The sequence below is a fragment of the Microtus oregoni genome, unplaced genomic scaffold (assembly GCF_018167655.1).
Source record: "Microtus oregoni isolate MIOR12 unplaced genomic scaffold, Mior012 000013F_ref0000133, whole genome shotgun sequence".
In the NCBI taxonomy this organism is placed as follows: domain Eukaryota; kingdom Metazoa; phylum Chordata; class Mammalia; order Rodentia; family Cricetidae; genus Microtus; species Microtus oregoni.
This window is the reverse complement of record NW_024543072.1, coordinates 37,653,048-37,677,905: the sequence shown is the minus strand read 5'-3', so window position 1 is coordinate 37,677,905 and position 24,858 is coordinate 37,653,048. Positions and strand designations below refer to the sequence as shown.

General features: G+C 40.1%; 1 protein-coding gene across 1 annotated transcript in view; it reads right to left on the bottom strand.

Annotated features, from left to right (window-relative positions):
* Positions 1-7,274: 7,274 nt before the first annotated feature.
* The window catches only part of Klhl20 (kelch like family member 20), a 49,153-nt gene continuing 31,569 nt past the window's right edge, over positions 7,275-24,858 (bottom strand). The window contains exons 5-12 of the mRNA XM_041662631.1: positions 24,657-24,751; positions 22,071-22,186; positions 17,889-18,072; positions 14,998-15,141; positions 14,097-14,230; positions 12,211-12,419; positions 11,105-11,211; positions 7,275-8,052 (exon numbers count right to left, since the gene is read on the bottom strand). Coding sequence (XP_041518565.1) covers positions 7,968-8,052; positions 11,105-11,211; positions 12,211-12,419; positions 14,097-14,230; positions 14,998-15,141; positions 17,889-18,072; positions 22,071-22,186; positions 24,657-24,751 — 1,074 coding nt within the window. The 3' untranslated portion in view covers positions 7,275-7,967. The remainder of the gene's footprint in view (positions 8,053-11,104; positions 11,212-12,210; positions 12,420-14,096; positions 14,231-14,997; positions 15,142-17,888; positions 18,073-22,070; positions 22,187-24,656; positions 24,752-24,858) is intronic.

Sequence of the window (24,858 nt, the reverse complement as noted above, 5' to 3'; positions counted from 1 at the left end):
CTGCAATTGTTCTTGAATTCTCAGTATTCCTCAATGTCCTCTATGTTCAGCTAGTCCGGATTTATCCATGCTTTTTCAGACCTAGGCCAGCTGGCCTTGGTGAGTTCCCAATAGAACATCCCCATTGTCTTAGTGTGTGGGTGCACGCCTCGTGTTCCTGAGTTCCTTGCTCGTGCTCCGTCTCCTTCTGCTTCTGATTTGGACCTTGAGGTTTCTGTCCAGTGCTCCCATGTGGGTCTCTGTCTCCATTTCTAATTCTTCGCAAGTAACCGGTCTATTTAGATCATTCACCTGGTCTTGGTTTAGCTTTGGTATGTGGTACTTATTTAAAAAAATGTCCATTTCTTTTGTATTTTCCAGTTTTGTGGCATACAGGCTTTTGTAGTAAGATCTAATGATTCTCTAAATTTCCTCTGTGTCTGTGGTTATGTCCCCCTTTTCATTTCTGATCTTATTTATTTGCGTGTTCTCTCTCTGTCGTTTAATTAGTTTGGATAGGGGTTTGTCGATCTTGTTGATTTTCTCCAAGAACCAGCTTTTTGTTTCATTGATTCTTTGGACTGTTTTCTGTGTTTCTATTTTGTTGATTTCAGCCCTCAGTTTTATTATTTCCAGTCTTCTACTTCTCCTGGGCGTGTCTGTTTCTTTTTTTTCTAGTGCTTTCAGGTGTGTTGTTAAGTCCCCAATGTATGCATTCACCGTTTTCTTTAAGTGGGCACTTAGTGCTATGAACTTTCCTCTTAGCACTGCTTTCATTGTGTCCCATAGGTTTGAGTATGTTGTCCCTTTATTTTCATTAAATTCAAGGAAGACTTAAATTTCTTTCTTTATTTCTTCCTTGACCCAGGTGTGGTTCAGTAGTTGACTGTTCAGTTTCCATGAGTTTGTGGGTTTTTTGGGGGGCAGCGTGGTTGTTGCCTTCTAACTTTAATCCGTGATGATCTGATAAGACACAGGTGGACACTGATATTTGTTTGTATCTGTGGAGGTTTCCTTTGTTTTCGAGTATGTGGTCAATTTTTGAGAAGGTTCCATGAGCTGCAGAGAAGAAGGTATATTCTTTCCTATTTGGGTGGAATGTTCTGTAGATGTCTGTTAAGTCCATTTGCTTCATTACCTCCAATAATTCTCTTAATTCTCTATTAGGTTTCTGTCTGATTGACCTGTCCCTTGGAGAGAGAGGTGTGTTGAAGTCTCCTACTACTAGTGTGTGTGGTTTGATGTCTGCCTTGAGTTCTAGTAATATTTCTTTTACATAAGTAGGTGCTTTTATATTGGGGGCGTATATATTCAGGATTGAGACGTCCTCCTGATGAATTGTTCCTGTTATGAGTATAAAGTGACCATCTCGGTCTCTTCTGATTGATTTTAGTTTGAAGTCAGTTTTGTTAGAAATTAGTATGGCCACACCTGCTTTTTTCTTAGGACCATTTGCTTGAAACACCTTTTCCCAACCCTTTACTCTGAGTAGGTGCCTGTCTTTGTGGTTGAGATGTGTTTCTTGCAAACAGCAGAATGTTGGATCCTGTTTTCGTATCCAATCTTTTAGCCTGTGCCTTTTTATAGGTGAATTGAGCCCATTAATATTAAGTGATATTAATGACCAGTGGTTGTTTACTCCGATTATTCTTATTGCTTTTGGTAGTAGAGATCGTGTGTCTCCCTTCTTTGAGATGTGCTGGTGAAGGGTCATTAGATGCCTGGGTTATTGTAGGCAGTGTTGGCAGTGTTGGATTCCTTGGGTTGCGATTTTCCTTCTATTACTTTCTGTAGGGCTGGATTTGTGGCTACGTATTGTTTAAATTTGTTTTTATCTTGGAATGTCTTGTTTTCTCCATTGATAATGAACGATAGCTTGGCTGGGTATAGTAGTTTGGGTTTTCATCCATGGTCTCTTAGCTTCTGCAGAACCTCTATCCAGGACCTTCTGGCTTTCATAGTTTCCATAAAGTCAGGTGTAAGTCTGATCGGTTTACCTTTATAAGTTACTTGCCCTTTTTCCTTTGCAGCTCTTAATATTCTTTCTTTAACCTGTATATTTTGTGTTTTGATTATTATATGGCGAGGAGATGTTTTTCTTTGATCCAGTCTGTTTGGTGTTCTGTATGCTTCTTGAATATTTAAATGAATATCTTTCTTTAAGTTGGGAAAGTTTTCTTCCATAATTTTGTTGAAAATATTTTCTGGGCCTTTGAGCTGTGACTCTTCTCCTTCTTCTATTCCTATTATTCTTAGGTTTGGTTTTGTTATTGTGTCCCATAGTTCCTGAATGTTTTGTGTTGAGAATTTGTTGGCTTTGCTGTTTTCTTTGATCTGTTCGTTTATTTTCTCTATGGTGTCCTCAGCATCTGAGATTCTTTCTTCTAGCTCTTGTATTCTATTGATTATGCTTGTTTCTGTAGACTCTGCTCATTGGCCTAGATTTTCCATATCCAGCTGGTCCTCAGTTTGTATTTTCTTCCTTGCCTTCATTTCAGTTTTCAATTCTTGAACTGTTTCCATTACCTGTTTGATAGTTTTTTCTTGGTTTCCCAGGGTATCATGTACGTATTTACTCATTTCTTCAAACTTTTTGTTATACTTCTCATCCATTTCTATAAGGGCATTTTTTACATGTTGTTTAAGGGACTCTATTGTCTTCATAAAGTCGATTTTTTCCACTTCTTCTTTGTTAGGTTGTTCAAATACTTCTGTTGTAAGATCATTGGGTTCTGGTGTTTTCATGTTGTTTTTCAGATTATTGGGTGAATTCTTGCCTTGGCGCCTGCCCATCTCCTCCTATTGATCCTATCCAATGGGTCTTTTAAAAACTGGATCAGGGTTTCCCTGCTGGCCAAGGGCTCCGCTTACAAAATGCCCTCACTCTCTTTCGTGGTTCCTGCTGCAGGCCAAGAACCCTCTCACCCCTCCGAAGGATCTTCAGGACAGGACCAGGCTCCCTGTGTGCCAGTGACCTGGCCAACCAAAGGCCTACCTCTTTGATTCAATTGTAGTAGGGCGATCTGCTCTCCTTATTGCATGCCTGTCCCTGCCGCTTGGGTCTGCCGCTGTGCCGGTCCCCAAAAGCCTCTTCCTGTATGCGGTGTTGCTCCGCCGCGCCGCGTCTGGCCGCCGCTCTGCTGCGTCTGGCCGCCGCCGTTCCGCGCCGTGTCTGGCCCCACTATTTGTGTTTTCATAGATTTCTTTAAGGGATTTATTCATTTCCTCTTTAGAAACCTCTATCATATTCATAAAGGCTATTTTAATCTTTGTCTTGCAATTCAGCTATGTTGCACTTCTCAGGGCCAACCATGGTAGGGTTGCTCACCTGTACTGGAGACATTGTCCTGTTAGTAATATTCTGTTAAACTCATATATCAGTGTCTAACTCATCCAGCATTGGAGAAGCTTCTTTCTGCAGCAGATAGGGATAACAGAGACCTACAACCAGATATTACACAGAGAATGAGCGACCTTAGAACACTCAGGCCTAAATTGAATGTTTCCCTTAAGGTTCCCCTTGACCCTCATTCTTAGGGCTCCGGGAACCCTGTGGAAGAGGAGGATGGAAGAGTATAAGAGTCAGAGGATAGAGAACACCAAAAAAATCAAGATTCTCTAAAATTTAGAGTCTAAATCAACATGACCAAAGCTCATATGAACTTGCAGAGACTGAAGCAGGCACACTGGGTCTGTACCAGGTCCTTTGCAAATATATTATGGTTCCAAGTTTAGTGTTTTGTTTTGTTTTTGTTTTCCAAGACAGGGTTTTTCTATGTAACCCTGGCTGTCCTGGAACTCCTCTGTAGATCAGGCTGGCCTCGAACTCAGAGACCCATTTGCCTGTGCCTCCTTGAGTCCTGGAACTAAAAGCATGTGACACCACCACCTGGGTAGTTTAGAATTTATTGGATTCTGAGTGTGTGAATGAGTCTGTTTCTGTGCCTTCTCTTGGTACTGCTCTCCTTGAGTTTGCTCCTTTTGTCTGATTCCAATGTGTTTGTTTTTGTTTTATTATTATCATTAGAAGCCTGTTTGCTTCATGTGTTTGTGTGTGTGTGTGTGTTTTCCCCAGATGGTTGTGAGCCATGATATGGTTGCTGGGAGCTGAACCTGGGTCTACAAGAGCAACAAGAACTCTTAAACCACTGAGCCATCTCTACAGCTCCCTTGTGTGTTTTCTAATGAGAGAGGTACATAAAGAAAGTGGATTGGGACAAGAGGGGAGGTAGGGAGAAACTGGGAGGAATAGAGGGTAGGGAAACCATAATCAGAATTGATTATATAAAGGAAAAAGATGTTTTTAATAAAAAAATTTAAAAATTTTAATCTCTTTAAAAGCATCTTAGATTTGTGTTAACATTCTTCGTTCCTTCCTCCTCATCCTCCTCTTTTCTTCTTTTGGAGACAGGGTCTCATGGACTAATCTGGCTATGTAGTTTTAGGGAGGAGCCCAGCCCTGGAGTGCAAAGATTATAGGAGGTGTGAGCCAATGTACTTGGTTTATATGGAACTGGGCATCGAATTCTGGGTCTGGTACACACTAGACCAACACTGTCATGTGAGCTACATCCCCAGCCAGTTTTATCTTCTAGACATATTTCTTACATCATTTTGCTGTAGAGAATTTGCCATCAAAACCTTCTGAAAAATGAGGATAATAAATGGTCTTGAGCCACCAATATATTTTTGTTTTTAATTCAATTGTAGTACTGAATTAAATATATACTTGAAAAATCATCCAGTGTATATTAATGGCATCTTTCAATTAGTGCCTTTGCTTCAGCTCACAAGGCACAAACTTTCAGAATCATATCTAGGACCACAGCGGGAACATCACCCCTGAGCTCCATTACCAGGAAGAAATAATCATGCTTAACCTCATTTTTAGACCAGTTCTCAGTAAAAACTCATAGATCAAATACATTTTAATTAAGTCTTCTATTGTATAGGTTATAAGTGAGGTGAAGCCACCTAAGAAACTTGCCTGTGTTATGTCTCAATGTCATTTTACTTTATGAGCGTAAGATTTTGTGTCACATTTGAAGCTTTTTAAAAAATATTTTTTATGTATTTTATGTATGAATGTTCTGTCTGTATATATGCCTGCATTCCAGAAGAGGGTATCGGATCTCATTATAGATGGTTGTGAGCTAACATGAGGTTGTTGGGAATTGAACTCAGGACCTCTGGAAGAGTAGCCAATGCTCTTATTAAACAATGAACTTTTTTACTTTTATTGATATTTATTTATTTTAGATGGTCTCCTATGAATTTGAGATCCTGCCTTCACCTCCCAAGTGTTAGGGCTATAGAATACATCACCATGCCCTGTTTCTGTGGTGCTGGGGCTTGAACCCAGGGTTTTGTGCATGCTGGACAAGTACTCTACCAACTGAGCTAACTCACAGTCCTAGGAGCAGTGTTTGTTCAACATTTGTTTTGGATTTTTTGAGGAGTCACTATAGAACCTAGGCTGGCCTTGAATGCCAGGCATTTCCTCCTGTTTCAGCCTTCTCAGAACTGGGATTACAGGTGTAACTTGAGGACCTAGGTTCAAATCTCTACTACCCTTATTCAAAGCTGAATGTGACCCACAAATTTCGGACCTGGATTATATATCAAGGCCTGTCTCAAAAAATAACAAACAAAACCCCCCAAATAAACAAGACTCGTGTCTGTTGATGGTAGGGGATACTTGGTCACAGTTTGGTGCTCCCCCCAAATAGACAAGACTCGTGTCTGTTGATGGTAGGGGATACTTGGTCACAGTTTGCTGCCGCCTTCATTAGTGTTAAGGCACCAGCACTTTGCCGGTGAACAGCCAAACATGTAGTTTTACTAAGAAAATTGCTTTGGTTCATGGATACTTAGAAAGAATACTGGGGCCTGAAGCTGATACTCTGAGAGCCTGATGAACTGAGTTTGATTTCTGGAATCCATAGGAAGGAAAGAGAGGAATGATTCCTACAAATTGTCCTTTGGTGCTGGGGCATGCTCCACCTCACCCCTTACACACACACACACACACACACACACACACACACACACACAATGTAAAAAAGTTAAAAAAAAATTTCAAACACTTTATGGTAAATACCTTTATTTTAAAAAGTTATACATGCTAGAAAAAAGCATAAATGATACATGTAAACAATTGTTTACCAAATACTTATTTTTTCCTTGAAAAAGGTGCAAATGATGTTTAAATGTAAACACAAAAGTTGCCAAACATTTTGTTGTAGGGGAGAGGAAGAAGGTCAAGGTTATTCCTTTTGGTTGTGGATAAGTCTCATTCAAAGGTTTTCCTGCAAAATACACTGAAAAAAAAAAAGCAGTCTCTGACTACAATGGGGGAGGACTGTAGGCACTAAAATTTTCATTTATTTCCTTAAAAATGTTAACCTTTCATCAGAAAGTGCGACTTAAGAGACACAGTAACGGTGGCCTTATAGGATGAAAGACTGTGAGATATGATTAGCATGAAGACTCCTGATCGGATTGGATGCTTTGGCTGGCCTGACATCCCTTCACTTGTACTGCTCACATGAACTGGAGACAGCTTCCATTTAGAGCGTGTTACTGAAGGTCAGCTCAGATTCACCAGCCGGAACAGCCAGCGTAAACTGAAAAATAGAATTCACTGCTGAAGAGAGGTCACCTCTCCTTGGTGGCCCCTACTGACAATAAGAAGATAGGAAAGAAAGTTGCAGGGGGTAACATCTGTGAACAAAAACTCTTACAGAGTTGCACTTGATTTTACCGGAGTTCTCAAGACAACGGAGGAGACTCACACTGTTTTTAGAAGAGGCACTGAGCAGAGACCTAGGTACAAGTGGCAGAAACTATGAAAATGTTAAGGAAGGAAATGGAAATGGAGTAGAAAGCAAGTTCAGTTAGAGATGTAAATGTTACCTGGTGAATGAAAACGGTAGCTTGTCCTGCCTTTACGGATTCAATATTCCTTCTGAAGTGTCCTATCTAACGAGATGTTTTCTTGTTTTTTCTTTTATACTTAAATTTTATTTTGAATTACTCATGCTTGTGGGGTACTTGTGTGTTTGTGTGTGTACTGAATGCACAGGAGTGCAGATACCTGCAGAGGCAAGAAGAGAGTTCTGGAGCCCCTAGCTTAGTGGTTCTCAACCTGTGGGTCATGACTCCTGTATGTGTGTGTGTGTAGGGGGGGAGGTGGAATGACCTCCTGCATATCAGATATTTACATTATAATTTATAACAGTAGCAAAAATTACAATTATGAAGTAGCAAATGAAAATAATTTTATGCTTGGGGGTCAGCACAACATGAGGAACTAATTGTATTAAAGTATTGCAGCATTAGGGAGGTTGAGAACCACTGACCTAGCTGCCAGATGTGGGTGCTGCGAACTGAACTTGGGTCCTCTGCAAAAGCAAGCAGCACACAACTCTCGCCGGACCGTTTCCAGTCCCCTTTACATTTCAGAGTGCTCTAATATTTAGTGCAAGAATAGTAACTAGTGAGTATACTTTGCATATCTGTTTTTATCACTGGCAATCTTTGTAGATGGATAGTATCTAATTGGAGTAACCATAGCCCTTCTGCCCTTATCAGTATTTTCAAAAACGAAACCAAACCTAGAAAGCAAAGTAAATTTTGCAGCTTGGAATTTTTTTCTCCTTTTTGCCCCCTCTGGTACAAAAGATAAGTTAAAAAACAAAACAAAAAAAAAAACCCAAAACCCAAAACAACCCAACCAACAAAACAAAAACAAATCACCATCAAAACTCCATGATAAATTAAAGCCCAAAATAAACGCTCTCTGCGGAGAGCAGAAAGGTGTGCAAAGGTGGCGTCTGCAGGTGAGTTCTGTCATTAGATTTGTAGTTCTGTATGTTGAGGCACCGGCAAAGTGAACATTTGTTCTAATGTTTTCTCGAGCTGTACAAAGCTTCAAAGTCAAGGCTCTTCCAAATATAAAGGAGCGTATGCAAGACTTTTTCCTGTGTTCACCATATATGGGATTCACAGTGTGTCATTTTAATAACTCCTACGCCACCTCCTAGCCGACGATAATTCATCCCTCCATATAACCTGCAAAGATAGAAACAAAAGCATAGTTTCTAACCGGAAAAAGCACTGCGCCTTCTCAACGAAGACGTCACTCACAACATTTTCAGCTTTATGTAACTCTCCAAAGATCAGAAGCAAACTGATCACAGTCACGTAGCAGAATTAATGCAGACCAGAGCTGGAAAGCTCTCCGTGGAATGAGGCCGTCTGCTCACCTTTTGTACTAGAGCTTACACACAGACCGGCTTCTAACACACATAACCTTATGTTCCACGCTTTTGTGTCGAATTTTATGCCTGATATTTATTTTCCCAGACACATTTTCTCTTTGCCTAAAACTTTCTCAATTATTAATTAATGTTTTATTTTCTGAGATAGGCTCTTGCTAGGATCTCCTTAGACCTATGGCTGTGGAGGTGCTGGTATTATAGGTATGTATCACTGTACCAGCCTCAATTACTTTTATTTTTTATTTCATTTTATTTTTTAGCTGTTTTTACTCCAGTCTGGTTGCTTCAAACCCATGGCAATCCTCCTACCTCAGCTTCCAGAGGGTTGGGATTATAGGTATGAGCCACCTAGACAAGCTGCTCAGTTTCTCCCTTCCTTTTCCCTCCCTCCCTCCTTCCACTTCTTTTTGTGTATCTTTATATACTGTGCAAAGGTACACACATGTCTGGAGACCAGAGGTCACCTAAGATGTCATTCTTCAGAAGACGTCAGTCTGGTTTGTTTTTTGAGACCGGGTCTTTCAGTGGCCTGGCACCTAAATAGCAGGCATGGCTGACTGGTCAGGGAGCCCAGGGGTCCGCCTTGTCTCTGCCTCCCCTGATCTGCTATGTGTCTGGCTTTTTATGTGGGAACTGTGGATGAAATCGGGGCCGCATGCTTGCACAGTAAGCATTTTGCCAACGGTCCTTTCTTTCCACCCACCAGTTCTCTGTGTTTATTTCTTGTCTATGTAGCATCATAGCAGCATTTAGTTTATGTGATTTGTGAACAAGATCATCTTCAAAGCTGAAGACTTTCAGGGTAAAAAAAAACCTACCTCCTCATTCAGCAATGAGATAAAATTGATTTAGGATGTGTACTAGGTATGATAACACATATCTGTAATCACTGACCATGGAAGCATGAGGCAGGATGATTATCTGAGCTTAAGGCTAACCTTGGCCTACATAGTTCTAGGCCAACCTGGGCTATAGAGGGATATTTTCCATACCTCTAATCCTAGCTAGCACTCGGGAGGTTAAGGTAGGAGGACTGCTGTGAGTTTGAGGGCAGCCTGGGCTGCAGAGTGTACTTCAGGTTAGCTTGGGCTATAGTGAGACCCTGCTTCAAAAAGCCCAAAACAAAAACAAAATTAAAAAGTTTGGGCTGGGCATGGTAACATACACCTTTAAGCTCAGATCTCGGGAGGTAGAGGCAGGTGGATCTCTGAGTTTGAGGTCAGCCTGATCTATATAGGAAATTCCAGAACAGTAAGGCTACAGTAGAGACCCTGTCTCAAAATATGAAACAAAACAAACAAACAAAAAACTCAAACCAACAAACAAGTTTGACATACTTTTTGAAACTACGGAGATTTAGGTATCAACTTCTCTGTAGATTTTTTTTTATATTTATTTATTTATTATGTATACAATGTTCTGTCTGTGTGTATGCCTGCAGGCCAGGAGAGGGCACCAGACCTCATTGCAGATGGTTGTGAGCTACCATGTGGTTGCTGGGAATTGAACTCAGGACCTTTGGAAGAGCAGGTAATGCTCTTATCCGCCGAGCCATCTCTCCAGCCCCTCTGTAGATTATTTTTAAGAAGTTTATGAATATTATTCACCATACACCACTAACTCGAGTGATGGCTGCTGATAAAAGTCTATACATAAATCACAGCAGCTATGAGACAGGAATAAATGTAGCTATTTCTTAAACTGTGCCCTACTCTGAATTCCCACAGAGAACTGTATAAAGGAAAGAACATTCTGCAAACGGCAGGCTTTTCTTTGTGTAAACCTGCTCTTCTCTGTCCTCACCATTTCAGTGGGGCTTCCCAGGCTGCCCTTTACAGAAACATTCCTCCCTGCCATCTCAGCCCCCTTCTGAGCTTGCTAAATCACACAGCACCTCCACCTAGCAGGACACTACAATGCCAGAGCTAGGACTGCAAGGAAGCTGTCTCCTTCACTTTTGTTTCCTCTGGGATCAGAATATTCAGTAAATCTAATGAACTGGTCATGAAAAATGTAATGTCTGAGCAAAAAGTACCATGTTGTTATTAATCTGACCTCAGTAATGCGACTACTCAACAGAGAATCTCAAGGAAGTGCTCTCAGTCTCTGTACAGGAACTGGAGGGAGTGCTTGCTCAGCATCTGCCTCTGGATTTTGACAGGGAGAGCGCTAGAAGTTGAGGTCAGGCTCTCCTCCAGCTAGGCATGTACTCTACCCCTGTGCCCACCCCTGGGCCTGAGGAGTTAAAAGAAACGTAAAATCTATAAAATGAAGTTCAATATAGCTAAACTCTCAGAAATAAGGTATAGCTTCCTACCTAAAAGTGAAAATTAAAACAGGCTGGATTTCACAACAGAAGACTCTATAGCAATACACTTTTAAAAGCTAAAGAAAGAATAGGCTTTAAAATATTTTTTTTGAAAGTAACTACACTTTTCCCCCAGAAATAAGGCTTCTCAAAGACAAGAACCTGTACAGACAAACTGAGAACTGAAGGCTCAGGCTGAGTCTACTTATGTCACTAGCTTATTTAAGCACCATCTTTTATTTTCATGGTGTTCTGGTTTCGCCATTAGGATGTGATGAGAATAGAAATGATAGTGTTTTCCTCACCTCTACTTATATAAAATGAGATGATTATTAGAAGAATTTTGGAGTTTTTTATCAGACACTTCAGAACAGCAAGTTAAAATGCATCATTGTATCTGAGTTAACTCAGCTCCCTTCAGGAAACCACACGAGGACTTCAGGGCCCTGGCCATCCTGGTTTTGGTGGTCATGATCCTTCTCAAGCTCATGATTTGAAGTCAGTAATGAAAAGACTTGCAACATGAAAAGGTTACCTCCAAGTATTGGCATCTGGGTCGAAAACTTCAATGGTCTTCAAGTATGTAGTGCCATCAAAACCTCCCACTGCCATGAGCTGTCCGTTGACCACTGCCAGACCAACCTGTAAGGGCAGAGCACAGTGGCATTGGGACAACCACTGGGGAATTCTAACTCTCTCAAACCTCTTATGGTTTCATTTTATAGTTTACATGAATTCAGAAAGAAAAAGTAGCAGTAATCTATGACATTATGGGAACCGTTAAATTCTGTATCAAATTACTATATGTACACAAGAATCAGAGCATATATTTGTAAAATTTAGAAAGCCATTCACTACATGTGAGCGAGAACCTCCAAACTATGACTGAGCCTGCTTTGCTCACTCGAATCCACTTTCTAACAACATGTCACCCCTGCCCAGTGACAGGTTTAAGTCCATAGTGTTACTGCCAGAAATCTGTTAGAGGCACCATGTTTGGCCTCAGCCCCCACATTTCCCTGTCCTAATGGACTCTATGCTCTGGTCATTCTACTGTTAGGCTCTGAGCTAGCGTACAGGTGTTCACGCATGTGAATTAAGCCCATGTCCTTCTGTCACATACACTACGACCACAGCACATCTTTACTGCAGGTACTGCAAACACCTCAGCTTCCTTCACCAGACTAAGAGCTCTATAAGGAGAATTTTGTAGACATTTCTGCCTTCCAAATGAATGGAAATACAATCAACATGAAGCAGTGAGAATAACAGGAATATAACTAAAAGTCTGTTAAAGTTCCAGTAATAAATAGAGGGGTAGACAATATAGAGAAGATACCTTCTGGAGAAGTAGCTGATAGAAGATAAATAATAAAAAATAACTACATAATTAAATATATGAATGGATAGAAAATATCTAGCTACTGGAGTTAGAAGCAATCAAAAGAAATATAAACTGTTTTGGTTTGGGGTTCCCCACCTCACTTTGTCTAAAAGCATCTTGACAGCTGAGACAATTGAAAATAAAGCACGTGGAGACCAGCACTTCACCTCCAGGGTGCCCTAGTGTAGCTCACAGAGCATTCCATCTGAACACCCCTTCTGTGCTTGTTTACAAAGCTCTCGGCAGCTGGCACTTACTCCACTCCTGCGGGACGTCATGGCCACCACGGGAGACCACTGGTTAGTTCTGGGGTTGTATCTCTCAGCACTGCTAAGCTCTGTAGTGTCGTCTCTCCCTCCTACAGCATAGATCATGTCCTGGTACACTGCACAACCTAGGTGTTTCCTTCGGGTCCCCATAGGGGCTATGGTGTGCCATCTGTTTTCCTGAGGATTGTAGCGCTCCACTGCAGGGAAAGAAAAGACCAGTAAGTGACCACTCATCTGCTCTCTTCATAGCCACCAAACAAGATGGCATCTCTTTTCAGTATAGAATCTGATGGGAACCAGTTTCTTGCAGTCAACTTCCGAGGAAAGGATATTTGTTACGTTCTAGTTTTGGCTACATAACTAATTGTGTGTGCTTGTTCTCTTTCAGTGGGGAACTAGATTATGATTTCTAAGGTCAGTTTAGCATTAGGATCTTACTGTAATAACTGACAGCTTCTGCACTTGTACTCCTCACATTACTCGTCTAATTACTCATGGAGTCTCGCTCTGCGGTGCAGGCCTAGAACTCACTACATAGCTCAAGCTGGCCTCGAACTCATGATCCCCCTGTTCCTGCCTCCCAAGTGCTCTCCCATGCCAGTGTCTTTTAAGCCTCTGAAGAGGCATAACAATGAATCTCATGGGTGTGCCACTGACACATCCTTAGATGAAAATACCCACTATGTCTAGACAGAAAAGGCAAAGAAGCTTGTAGTTCTAAGGTTTTATTTATTCTTATATTAAAAGAATTATTTTTTATTAAGGGTAGGTTGTGATTATGGGAAGAAGGGAAGTCATTATTTAGAAAGTAGATTTTTTTCAGTTGTAGCCTACATCTTATTTATTTATCCACTTATTTAATGTGAGTGTTTTGCCTTCATGTATGTATGCACACCCTGTGCATACCTGGTGTCCTCAACAGATCCCCTGGAACTGGTGTTACTGGTCATCAGCCACCATGTGGGAACTGGGAACTGAACCCAGGTCCTCTGCAAGAACAAGTGCTATTAACCATTAACCCCTGATCTATCTCTGCAGCCTCAGATTTTTTTAAAAAAATTCAGTATAAGTTTTTAGCAGCTTATAAAATATATAGAGAAAGAAAACTTTGGGAAACATACTAGAAGCCATGAATTGCATTTCTCTAGAGAGAAAAACATAACATTTTCTTAAATATCAAATACATTTATGAATATATGAGCAGAACAAATTAGACTTAGTGGGTTATTAAAAAAAGAAAAGAGATAAAAGGGAGGGAATGGGGAGGAGGGAGTAGATCTGGGAGAAGTAGGAAGGTGAACATAATAAAAATATGCTGTATGAAATTCTCAAAGAATTAATAAAGATGTTATAGTGAAAATTACAAAGTAACTTGAGCTTTTTATATTTTGTATAAAGGATGTCTTAGGGTTTCTATTGTTGCAAGGAAACACCATGACCAAAGAACAAGCTGGGGAGGAAAGGATTTATTGGTTTACACTTCCAGATCATAGTCCATCACTGGAGGAAGTCAGAATAGGAACTCAAGCAGGACTGAATTCTGGAGGCAGAAGCTGATGCAGAGGCCATGGAGGAGAGATGCTTACAGGCTTGTTTCCCCTGGCTTATTTATTCAGCCTACTTTCGTATAGAACCTAGGATCACTAGCCCAGGGATGGCACCCCCACCATGGGCTGGACCCTTCCCCAATGATCACTAATTGAGAAAATGCCTTACAGCTGGATCTCATGGAGGCATTTCCTTATCTGAGACTCCTTCCTCTCTGATGGCTCTAGGTCATGTCAAGTTTGCACAGAAAGCCTGCCAGTGCAGAGGGATTCTCCCCAGAAAAACATGCTGCTTTGGGGACTTAGGCTGCCTTACGGGGAACTAACCTGTGTTGAGTGGAGACGTTCCATCAGAGCCACCTACAGCATATAAGAACCCTCCCAACACAGCCACAGCAACCCCTAGTCTTCTAGTACTCATAGAAGCCACCCGAGTCCACTTGTTCTCCTTTGGATCATACCTGCAGGGAGGAAAAACATTCCTGTTGGCCCAAGTAGTTTCCACAGGCCTGAAATCACAAGAGATATAACGGATACAGAGATTTATCTTAGATTTAAAAAAATGTATGGGCGCACACACCTCCTATTCAGTTTTTTTAAAAGCCGTATTTTGTTATTTGTGACAATAGGAAGAACATGGGGGACATTTTGTTAAGTAAAATAAATCAGACACATGAAGAAAAAATACCATATCTCGAAGATAGAATCTAAATTAGTCTCATTTGTAGAAGCAAAGAGTAGAACGGACTTCTCTCGCAACGAGGGGTTGGCAGGATCAGAGAGATGCTGGTCAAAGAGTAAGTTCAAGAAATCTAAAGTACAATAGGTGAGTAGTTACTGTTGAAACTGTTGAGTGTAGATTTTAACTGTTTTCGCCAAAACCCCCAAAGTATGTAAGGAAATAAATCAGTTAATTAGTTTGACTTAGCCATTCTACATGGTTTAAATATTTGAACATATCATGTTTACCACAAATATATTTTTAATCAATTAAAGAACAGATGGTGGGGGGGGGGCACAAAATGGTAGAAGGAGAGAACCAATCTCTCAAAGTCATCTGATCTACACACACACACACAAACACACACACACACACACACACACACACACACACACACACACGTTGTCTCTCTCTTTCATAGTAGGCCATTTAGGGATATATAAAAAAGCAAAAGAACTTTGTATATTCATTAAAAAATGAAAATTATTTTGATTAAAAATAAATCACCTCTCAACAATATTGAGGCAAGAGACACCATCCTGTCCGCCCACGGCATACAGAAAACCTCCAAGTACTGCCACACCAACGCTTGTCCTGCAGGTGCTTGTAGGGGCCACATCACTGCTCCACTGGTTTGTTTTGGGGTCATATCTGCAAAGAACACATTGAGAGCTTGTATTACACGTTAGAGTTTGGCTGTGTTTATGGTATTTTGTGTGGAATAATCTTTTTGTATACTGTGAAGATGTGTCCAAGGTGCTTTCTGATTGGTTTAATAAAGAGTTGAATGGCCAGGAGCTAAGCAGTAAGAGGTTAGGTGTGACTGCTGGACACACACAGAGAGAAGAAGAGACAAATCTAGGCATGAGAGAGACACCAAAGGACACAGAAAAGAAACAGGAGGTGTAAGACAGAAGAGGTAAAAAGCTACAAGGGAAAACACAGATGAATAAAAATGGGTTAATTTAAGTTATAAGAGCTAATGGAACAAGCCTAAGCCATAGGCCAAGCTTTCATAATTAATAATAAGTCTCCATGTCAGTTTTTGTGAGCTGATGGCCCAAATAAAAATTCATTTCAGTATTTGGAGCATATAAGCATATACTTCTATTTAAGGGCTGTTCTTTCCTTCAAACAGGCTGACTAATAATCAAGCATATGAAAACCGAACTGAGCAGTACTGGGGATTGAACTGGGGGCTCACATGCTAGCAACTGTGCTGCTATAGACCTATACCCCAACCTAATTAACTTTTTAAATTTTATTTTAACATTTATTTTGAATATATTTTTCTTTAAAATATCAGGATGCTACAGAATTCCTTTTCAATTCTCTTTCCATTTGGATTTGGCATACATCCCTTAAGCCTCTGTAATAAAATATATTATCTACTTGTGCATTTATTTAAATGCAGGAATGTTTATTTACATAATATCACACACTATGAAATTTTCTCCTTTGATGTATTTTTGAAATCTTTTTGTTAATATAAGTATAGATTTTCCTTTGAACTATTTTGTTATATTGTAATGTGAGATGCACTGTTTAACCCAATTTTTTTTAAAAATGACTTATTTTTATTATATGTGTGTATGTGTATCTGTGTGTATGTGCCCATGAGTGTAGTACCCACAGAAGTCCAAAGAGGGTGGTGGAGCTCCTGAAGCTGGAGCAAGAGATGGTTGTGAACTGCCCAACTGGGTGCATGAAACTGGATTCAGTTCCTCTGTAAAGGTAACAGTGTTCTTAACCACTGAGCCATCTTTCAAGTCCCTTACTCCTATTCTCATTGCTATATTCTTAGGTTGTTTCTGACACTCTGATAATTAAAATCAGGAACTACAAGGCTGAGCACATAGCTCAATAGTAGAGTGCTTATCTAGCACGTACAAGACTCTTAACCACTAAAAAAACCCAAAAACCAAAAACAAAAGAATACCAAGCTGCTCCTTGTGTAGCTATATCCATTTTTACTTTTTAAGTTTTCATTACTTTTTCTTTCTTTCTCGATTTTTTTTTTTCCTATTTTGCCGGATTTTTTTGCTCTTTAAAAGCATGGTTTGCTTTCTCTCTCTTTTTCTCTCTTTGACACAGGGTATCACTACGTATCTCAGACTGGCCTTGAACTTGTGATTTCTCCTGCTTTGGCTCCCAAGCACTGGGATTACATGTGTGTGCCACCTGTTGCTTTCATTTTTCTTACTTTCAAAAGCATGTAGCACCGGGCGGTGGTTGGTACACGCCTTTAATCCCAGCACTGGGGAGGCAGGGGCAGGAGGATCTCTTTGAGTTCGAGGGCAGACTCCAGGACAGCAGGCTCCAAAGCTACAGATAAACTCTCTTGAGAAGCCAAAAAAAAAACCCACCACCACCAACAACAAAAATCCCATGTAGCATATCATTCATATGTTTGTCTCTGTGTACTACCTTAGTTACATTTTATACATTTGGGATATATTAATTTAATTGTTAAGCTATAAATATTTAGTCATTTGCACTTTGATTTATTTAGCCCACTGATTCATGTCTAAGTGTCATTCTACCTGTCATACCCCCCCCCCAATTTGTAGAGCCAACCCTCTGGTTTTGTTTTTATTTTATTTTATTTTTTTTGGATTTTTCAAGACAGGGTTTCTCCGTAGCTTTTGGTTCCTGTCCTGGAACTAGCTCTTGTAGTCCAGGCTGGCCTCGAACTCACAGACATCCGCCTGCCTCTGCCTTCCGAGTGCTGGGATTAAAGGCGTGCGCCACCACCGCCTGGCTATCTGGTTTTGTTTTTTAGCTATGTCATATCTAGAACCAATATCCAGAACTGGTTACACTAGGTTTTATGGATATGCTATGGAACTATGATAAAATCATTGTAGGTCAACACTGCTTATTGAAAGAGAGTGTGTGGCAATAAGAAACTTAAAAAACTATCACTCACTGTAGAGTTCCAATATGCCAGGTACCTCAACAATTGACTAGTACAACATGTACAAGCATACTTAAAATATTCATGAAAGAGCAGAGAAATGAGTAGCTCATCTGTAGTCAAAGAAGGTTTTATGCAGGAAGAAATATTTCAAATCTTATAAGCCTTAAAGTGCCAAAGATATTTCAGAGCAGAAGAACAATATGCATATATGCAGGTATTGAAGAAGGCAAGACAATGGCATGTCCAAAGAGTTGTAGCAATTTGTTGTATCTGCAGTTGCAAGCTTAGAAAATGGTGTACATGGGGAAGAGACCAGAAAGATTGGTAGAGATCAGATCACAAAGGTCTTGTGTGTCATTCTAAGGAGTCTACACTGTTAATTGGTCTCACAGATGTAAGACTAAAATAGTAAGTCACATCTGTTTCTTAATTAACATCTCAAACTAAATCATAGGGACTTTTTTCAAATTATCCTTACCTTTCAACACTATTGAGATAGGAGGATCCATCATGGCCGCCTACCGCATACAACAGGTCATCAAGAACACTGACTCCAACTCCACATCGCCTTTTACTCATGGAAGCTACCATTCGCCACTCATTGGTCTGTGGGTCGTACCGTTCAACACTGGAAATGGCGTCTCCACTACACCAACCACCAACTAGGGAGGGATAGAAATTGTTAAGAGAATACCTGTTCTAAGGTAGACTGCTAGCCTCTCTGTGATCTAAAGCTCTGACTCTCCAAGCACATGGCAGAAGCAGGTCAAGTTATAGTCACCAAAAGTCACCAACAGTTACTGGGCTGTAACCTTGATCTTGGATTTCAGTCTCCAGAACTGCAAGAAAATCCATTTCTTTGATCTGAATTACTATTTTGTTATGGCAGCCTGGGTAGACTAGTAGAGTGAGTATGATTTAAAATAACTGCCAAGCCAAGTTGCATTATTGTTTTCTAAATGACCATGGGGGTGGGGCTGTGGTAATGGCAGATATACTAAATTTTGCTTTCAAATCATCCCCATTTCAACATAAAATAAGAGTGATTCTGAAACATAAAAAAATAAGATTATTTTATGCTCAAAACACTTTGGGAACTACTAGTTTTAAAGGATGTCAAATAAATTCCTGAGCTACATTAAGAGCAGAATAATATTAACTACCTTCTAGATAAACCAAAAGTTCACTTTCTTTATTCCAAATCTCACCGTGATATAATTTTACTTTACTGTTGTTTCACTCAAATTAGAAGAGTCATAGTACTAAACCACAGCAAGTCTTGTATAGAGTAATTTGCTTAAATGTGAACTGTGTAATGGGGCATATATAAGGAATTTCAGTATCAGAGAAAACATCCTAAACTCTAAAATGGCCCTAGGCTGGAAATGTGAGGGCTCATAATCTTTGAGATCAACCAATCATTAAATATCTGGCACAACTAAATAGTGGAAAGCTTAAAACCAGCTTTATATTGGACTGATGATTTCATATCAAATTAATGATACCTGGTAAGTGGTATTCTTCAATATCAAAAGGGAAAAAAGGAACCGTTCAGGAACAAAACTTCAATCTTGCCGATTGACTTAGAGAAGTTCGAGATCATGGTGGTTTTGTGTGTACTGTGATCCCCATGTCAACCATGGATGACATAATTAGATATTAGAGACTTAACTGTGGATCTCCAAAAGTCATATGTTGAAGTCAAAGTTCCACTGTGACTGGAGACTGCCTTTAAGGAGGTAATTAAAGTGAAATGGAGCCATAAAGGTGGACCTTTATAGTAGGACCAATGAGAGGAAAAGACCTCAGAGACTGTCTCATCCGTCACTCACACAGAGAAAAGGCCCGTGTGAGGCCAAGGGCACAGAGGAAGGTACTCTGCATGTGGAGGAGGGAGGTCTCAGCAACACTGCTGGTAACTTGGCTTTGGGCTTCAACCTACAAAACTATGAAAAGACAGATTTCTTTCTTTTTTTTTTCCTTTCAAGTTTTTTTTTATTTTATTTTTTTTAAATTTATTTATTTATTAAAGATTTCTGTCTCTTCCCAGCCACCGCCTCCCATTTCCCTCCCACTCCCCTAATTAAGTCCCCCCCCCTCAGCCCGAAAAGCAATCAGGGTTCCCTGTCCTGTGGGAAGTCCAAGGAACCCCCCACCTCCATCCAGGTCTAGTAAGGTGAGCATCCAAACTGCCTAGGCTCCCACAAAGCCAGTACGTGCAGTAGGATCAGAAACCCAGTGCCATTGTTCTTGAGTTCTCAGTAGTCCTCATTGTCCGTTATGTTCAGAGAGTCCGGTTTTATCCCAGGCTTTTCCAGACCCAGGCCAGCTGGTCTTGGTGAGTTCCCAGTAGAACATCCCCATTGTCTCAGTGTGTGGGTGCACCCCTCATGGTCCTGAGTTCCTTGCTCGTGCTCTCTCTCCTTCTGCTCCTGATTTGGACCTTGAGAATTCAGTCCTGTGCTCCAATGTGGGTCTCTGTCTCTGTCTCCTTTCATCGCTTGCTGAAGGTTAATATTCAGGAGGATGCCTATATGTTTTTCTTTGGGTTCTCCTTATTTAGCTTCTCTAGGATCACTAATTATAGGCTCAATGTCCTTGGTTTATGGCTAGAAACCAAATATGAGTGAGTACATCCCATGTTCCTCTTTTTGTGTCTGGCTTACCTCACTCAGGATAGTGTTTTCTATTTCCATCCATTTGTATGCAAAATTCAAGAAGTCCTTGTTTCTTACTGCTGAGTAATACTCTAATATGTATATATTCCATACTTTCTTCATCCATTCTTCCATTGAAGGGCATCTAGGTTGTTTCCAGGTTCTGGCTATGACAAACAATGCTGCTATGAACATAGTAGAGCATATACTTTTGTTGTATGATAAGGCCTCTCTTGGGTATATTCCCAAGAGTGGTATTGCGGGGTCCAGGGGTAAGTTGATCCCGAATTTCCTGAGAAACCACCACACTGCTTTCCAAAGTGGTTGCACAAGTTTGCATTCCCACCAGCAATGGATGAGTGTACCCCTTTCTCCACAACCTCTCCAACAAAGGCTATCATTGGTGTTTTTGATTTTTGCCATTCTGACAGGTGTAAGGTGGTATCTTAAAGTTGTCTTGATTTGCATTTCCCTGATCGCTAAGGAAGTTGAGCATGACCTTAAGTGTCTTTTGGCCATTTGAAGTTCTTCTGTTGAGAATTCTCTGTTCAGCTCAATGCCCCATTTTATAATTGGGTTGGTTAGCCTTTTACAGTCTAGTTTCTTGAGTTCTTTATATATTTTGGAGATCAGACCTTTGTCAGTTGCGGGGTTGGTGAAGATCTTCTCCCAGTCAGTGGGTTGCCTTTGTGTCTTAGCGACAGTGTCCTTTGCTTTATAGAAGCTTCTCAGTCTCAGGAGGTCCCATTTATTCAATGAGGTCCTTAATGTCTGTGCTGCTGGGGTTGTATGTAAGAAGTGGTCTCCTGTACCCATGTGTTGTAGAGTACTTCCCACTTTCTCTTCTATCAGGTTTAGTGTGTTCAGACTGATATTGAGGTCTTTAATCCATTTGGACTTGAGTTTTGTGCATGGTGATTGATATGGATCTATTTTCATTCTTCTACAGGTTGACATCCAGTTTTGCCAGCACAATTTGTTGAAGATGCTCTCTTTTGTCCATTGTATACTTTTAGCTCCTTTATCAAAAATCAGGTGTTCATAGGTTTGTGGGTTAATGTCAGAGTCTTCTATTCGATTCCATTGGTCGACTTCTCTGTTTTTATGCCAATACCAAGCTGTTTTCAATACTGTAGCTCTGTAGTAGAGTTTGAAGTCAGGGATGGTAATGCCTCCAGACGCTCCTTTGTTGTATAAGATTGTTTTGGCTATCCTGGGTTTTTTGTTTTTCCATATAAAGTTGATTATTGTCTTCTCCAGATCTGTGAAGAATTTTGATGGGATTTTGATGGGGATTGCATTGAATCTATAGATTGCTTTTGGTAGAATTGCCATTTTTACTATGTTGATCCTCCCAATCCAGGAGCAAGGAAGATCTTTCCATTTTCTGGTGTCCTCTTCAATGAGAAAGGGTTTCTTTATGTAGCCCTGCCTATCCTGGAACTCACTCTGTAGAACAGATTGGTCTCTAACTCAGAGATTCATCTGCCTCTGTATCCCAAGTGCTGGGATTAAAGACATGTACCACCAAACCCTGTTGAAAAGACAGATTTTGAAGAATAGCCTTGTTGACTTACTTTGTGTATCTTATGATCGCAGGTATCACAACTATGTAAATGATTATTCAAACATACCTGAGAATATTTGTTTAATCACGGTATATTGAAAGTTAAGCCTGAGCAGGGCGGTGGTGGCGCACGCCTTTAATCCCAGCACTCGGGAGGCAGAGGCAGGCGGATCTCTGTGAGCTTGAGACCAGCCTGGTCTACAAGAGCTAGTTCCAGGACAGGCTCCAAAACCACAGAGAAACCCTGTCTCGAAAAACCAAAAAAAAAAAAAAAAAAAAAAAGTTAAGCCTGTACTGGACATGGTGGTATATAGACAGAAGATGATGTGGGAGGGTCTACACCATATAGAAAGTTCTAGGATGGCTTGGGCAACACAGTGAGATTTAACTTAAAGAAAACAGAAAACTAAACAAACAAACAAATAAAGATTGACACCTGCAAAGAGCACTTCTCCACATCGGATAGGTTTCCGTGGCCTTGTCCTTGGTCCTTGCATTAGTGGTCGTTCTTGAGGCAATAGGAGGTAGTTTTTAGCCTCATCTACCAAGTCTCTGTAGAAAAAAAACTTTGCATTTATTTCAAATGACTAAAAAATGTTGCAAGTTAAGTCCCTATATGATGTAAGAAAACATGCTAGTAAAAGGGAACAAGCACAAGTTAAACCAAACCCTGTTGCCTGTCAATACTAAAATTGGCACAGACATGAACCACGATGCAAGTCACAGTAGGATTTCTGAGTTGATGGGCATTTCTAGCGTAACTTCATACTTGAGGCTAATTCTAAGCTAAAGCTCAACAATCAAAGGACAGAGAACATCTTACCCCTTCCCCTAAAAAACCAACACAATCACCAGCTTGCTTAGAGATTCTACAAGGTGTCTGGAAAGGACATCAGTGAGAGCAGTAGGTATCTAAGAGTGGTTTCATACAATTAGTCCACAGACATAAACAAAACATTTCCCAACATTCCTTTAAGAGCACAGCCTAGAGATTAACATAGTACAATATCCTGTATATGACTATTTTAGGAGATTCAGTTCCTGATTTATGTAAATTCTACCACACTGTTATACTTCAACTCCAAATGTACCCTGAACTACTGTGTTTTAATTTCTCATTATTTACACTACAACGAGTAATTCATACATGATTGGTGCTATGCATAACCCAAAAATGTACTTTTTCCTCTTAATCTATTTATCCTAGTAACAAAATAAACAGAAAACAAAACAAAAATTAAAAGGAAGTCAAACCAAAGATTAGGAGTTTTTTCTGGTTCCCCAAAATTGAAAGATTGACTGAGTCAGCTTTTACTAAAGACAAAGGTTCTAAAAAGACTGCAGCACAGATAACACTTAGCATCCAACAAAGAATTAACTGCAACAATACGGCGACCTCCTAGTTTCTGCTTTAAGCTCTTAATATATGCACTCATATAATTTTTTAACTTATTTATTTGTTTATTTATTTATTTATGTATTATGTATACAATATTCTGTCTGTGTGTATGCTTGAAGGCCAGAAGAGGGCACCAGACCTTATTACAGATGGTTGTGAACCACCATGTGGTTGCTGGGAATTGAACTCAGGACCTTTGGAAGAGCAGGTAACGCTCTTAACCGCTGAGCCATCTCTCCAACCCCTGCACTCATATAATTAATAGGCATGTGGAACAGGTACTTATCCTCTCGCTCTTTACAGATGAAGAAGCTGTAGCACAAAGTAAGCACTGCCCAGTGTCAAGGCTAGGGTGTCAACTTCAAAAGTACTTTACTTCCCATATCAGGATCAATATAATCTGTTTTATGCTTAATTGGGGGAGGGATATCTCTGTATTATTTTTTTATATTTCATCCTGTGTTAGTTTACATATTTCCCTTCTGCTATTCATATAATTAGGGGAACTGACCACTAGTGATCTATGCTGTTCTATTTTTACAAATGTAAAAGTTTTTACTTAACTTTTATTTATGCGTATGGGATGCAAGTGTCACAACATGGATGTGCAGAAGTCAGTTCTGTTCTTCTACCATGTGTGTTTTGGATTAAACACAAGTTGCCAGGCATGGTGGCAAGCTACTGCATCCACTGAGCCATCTCATCAGTATTCCCCACCCCAAACATGTACTTTTTCAAACTGAAAACACAAACATCTAATCTCAAATGTTGCATTTCTCACTAATGGCAAGCCCAAGATCACAGAGGAAATGCAATGGATTATATGCCCTACCTACGTTCTAGGATCTGGATAATTCCAAATTTCTTTTTCTATTACAGAGATAGCTCAGTAAATCAATAAGGTCTTCATTCTCAAGCCTATCTGGAAATGATTTCATTGAGCTATATCAATGACCTTCCCAAAACTATGTAAGGAGGGGCAGGACTTTAACTGTCTATAATCTTCGAGTGAATCTATCCTATTTCTGTTAGACATTATGTAATCAATGAGAAAGTACTCACAGACAGACTCACAGCATTATTTATTTATTTCATGGAAAAACAATAAAAGAGAATTGACTTTTCAAAGTCAAACTTGCATCAAAACTTAGAAATCTACTTCTTTTTGCCACTTCTCCAATAAACACCACACATTAAAAAACAAAACAAAAGGGGCTAGAGAAATGACTGAGCAGTTAAGAGCACTGGCTGCTCTTCCAGGGGACCCAGTTCAGTGCCCAGCACCCACATGGCAGCTCACAACTGTCTGTAACTCCATTTCCGGGGGACCCAACTCCCTCACACAGATGTACATGCAAGGAAAACACCAACGCACATAAAATAAAAAAATCAATCAATAAATAAATATTAAAACAATAACAACAAAAACTCCTAAGGTAACAGAATTCTCAAAGCTCAGTCCTCTCTTCCATCTCCCCTTGACCCTAGTCCAGAAGAAAAACTTGTTAAATACTGACTACCCTAGTTTTGGCATAAGAAATACAATATTCAGAAGCAATACCAGTAAGGAGAAAAACAAAAATTAGAAATGTTCAGTTGTTGAATTTTCTTATCCACTCATACCTGCATTCTTCATCACTTTTAATGAGAGGATCAGAGCCGACGGTGCCCACCAGGAACTTGGGACTAAGCAAAGGCAGGCGAACATGCTGCAGCACCTACAGCATAATAAACATAATTAAGGCATAGCTCCCATCACAATTTGTTAGGAGTATTGACTCATGTTTACTGACTGTGCATCCAGAAGTTTTGGGATCTAATAATC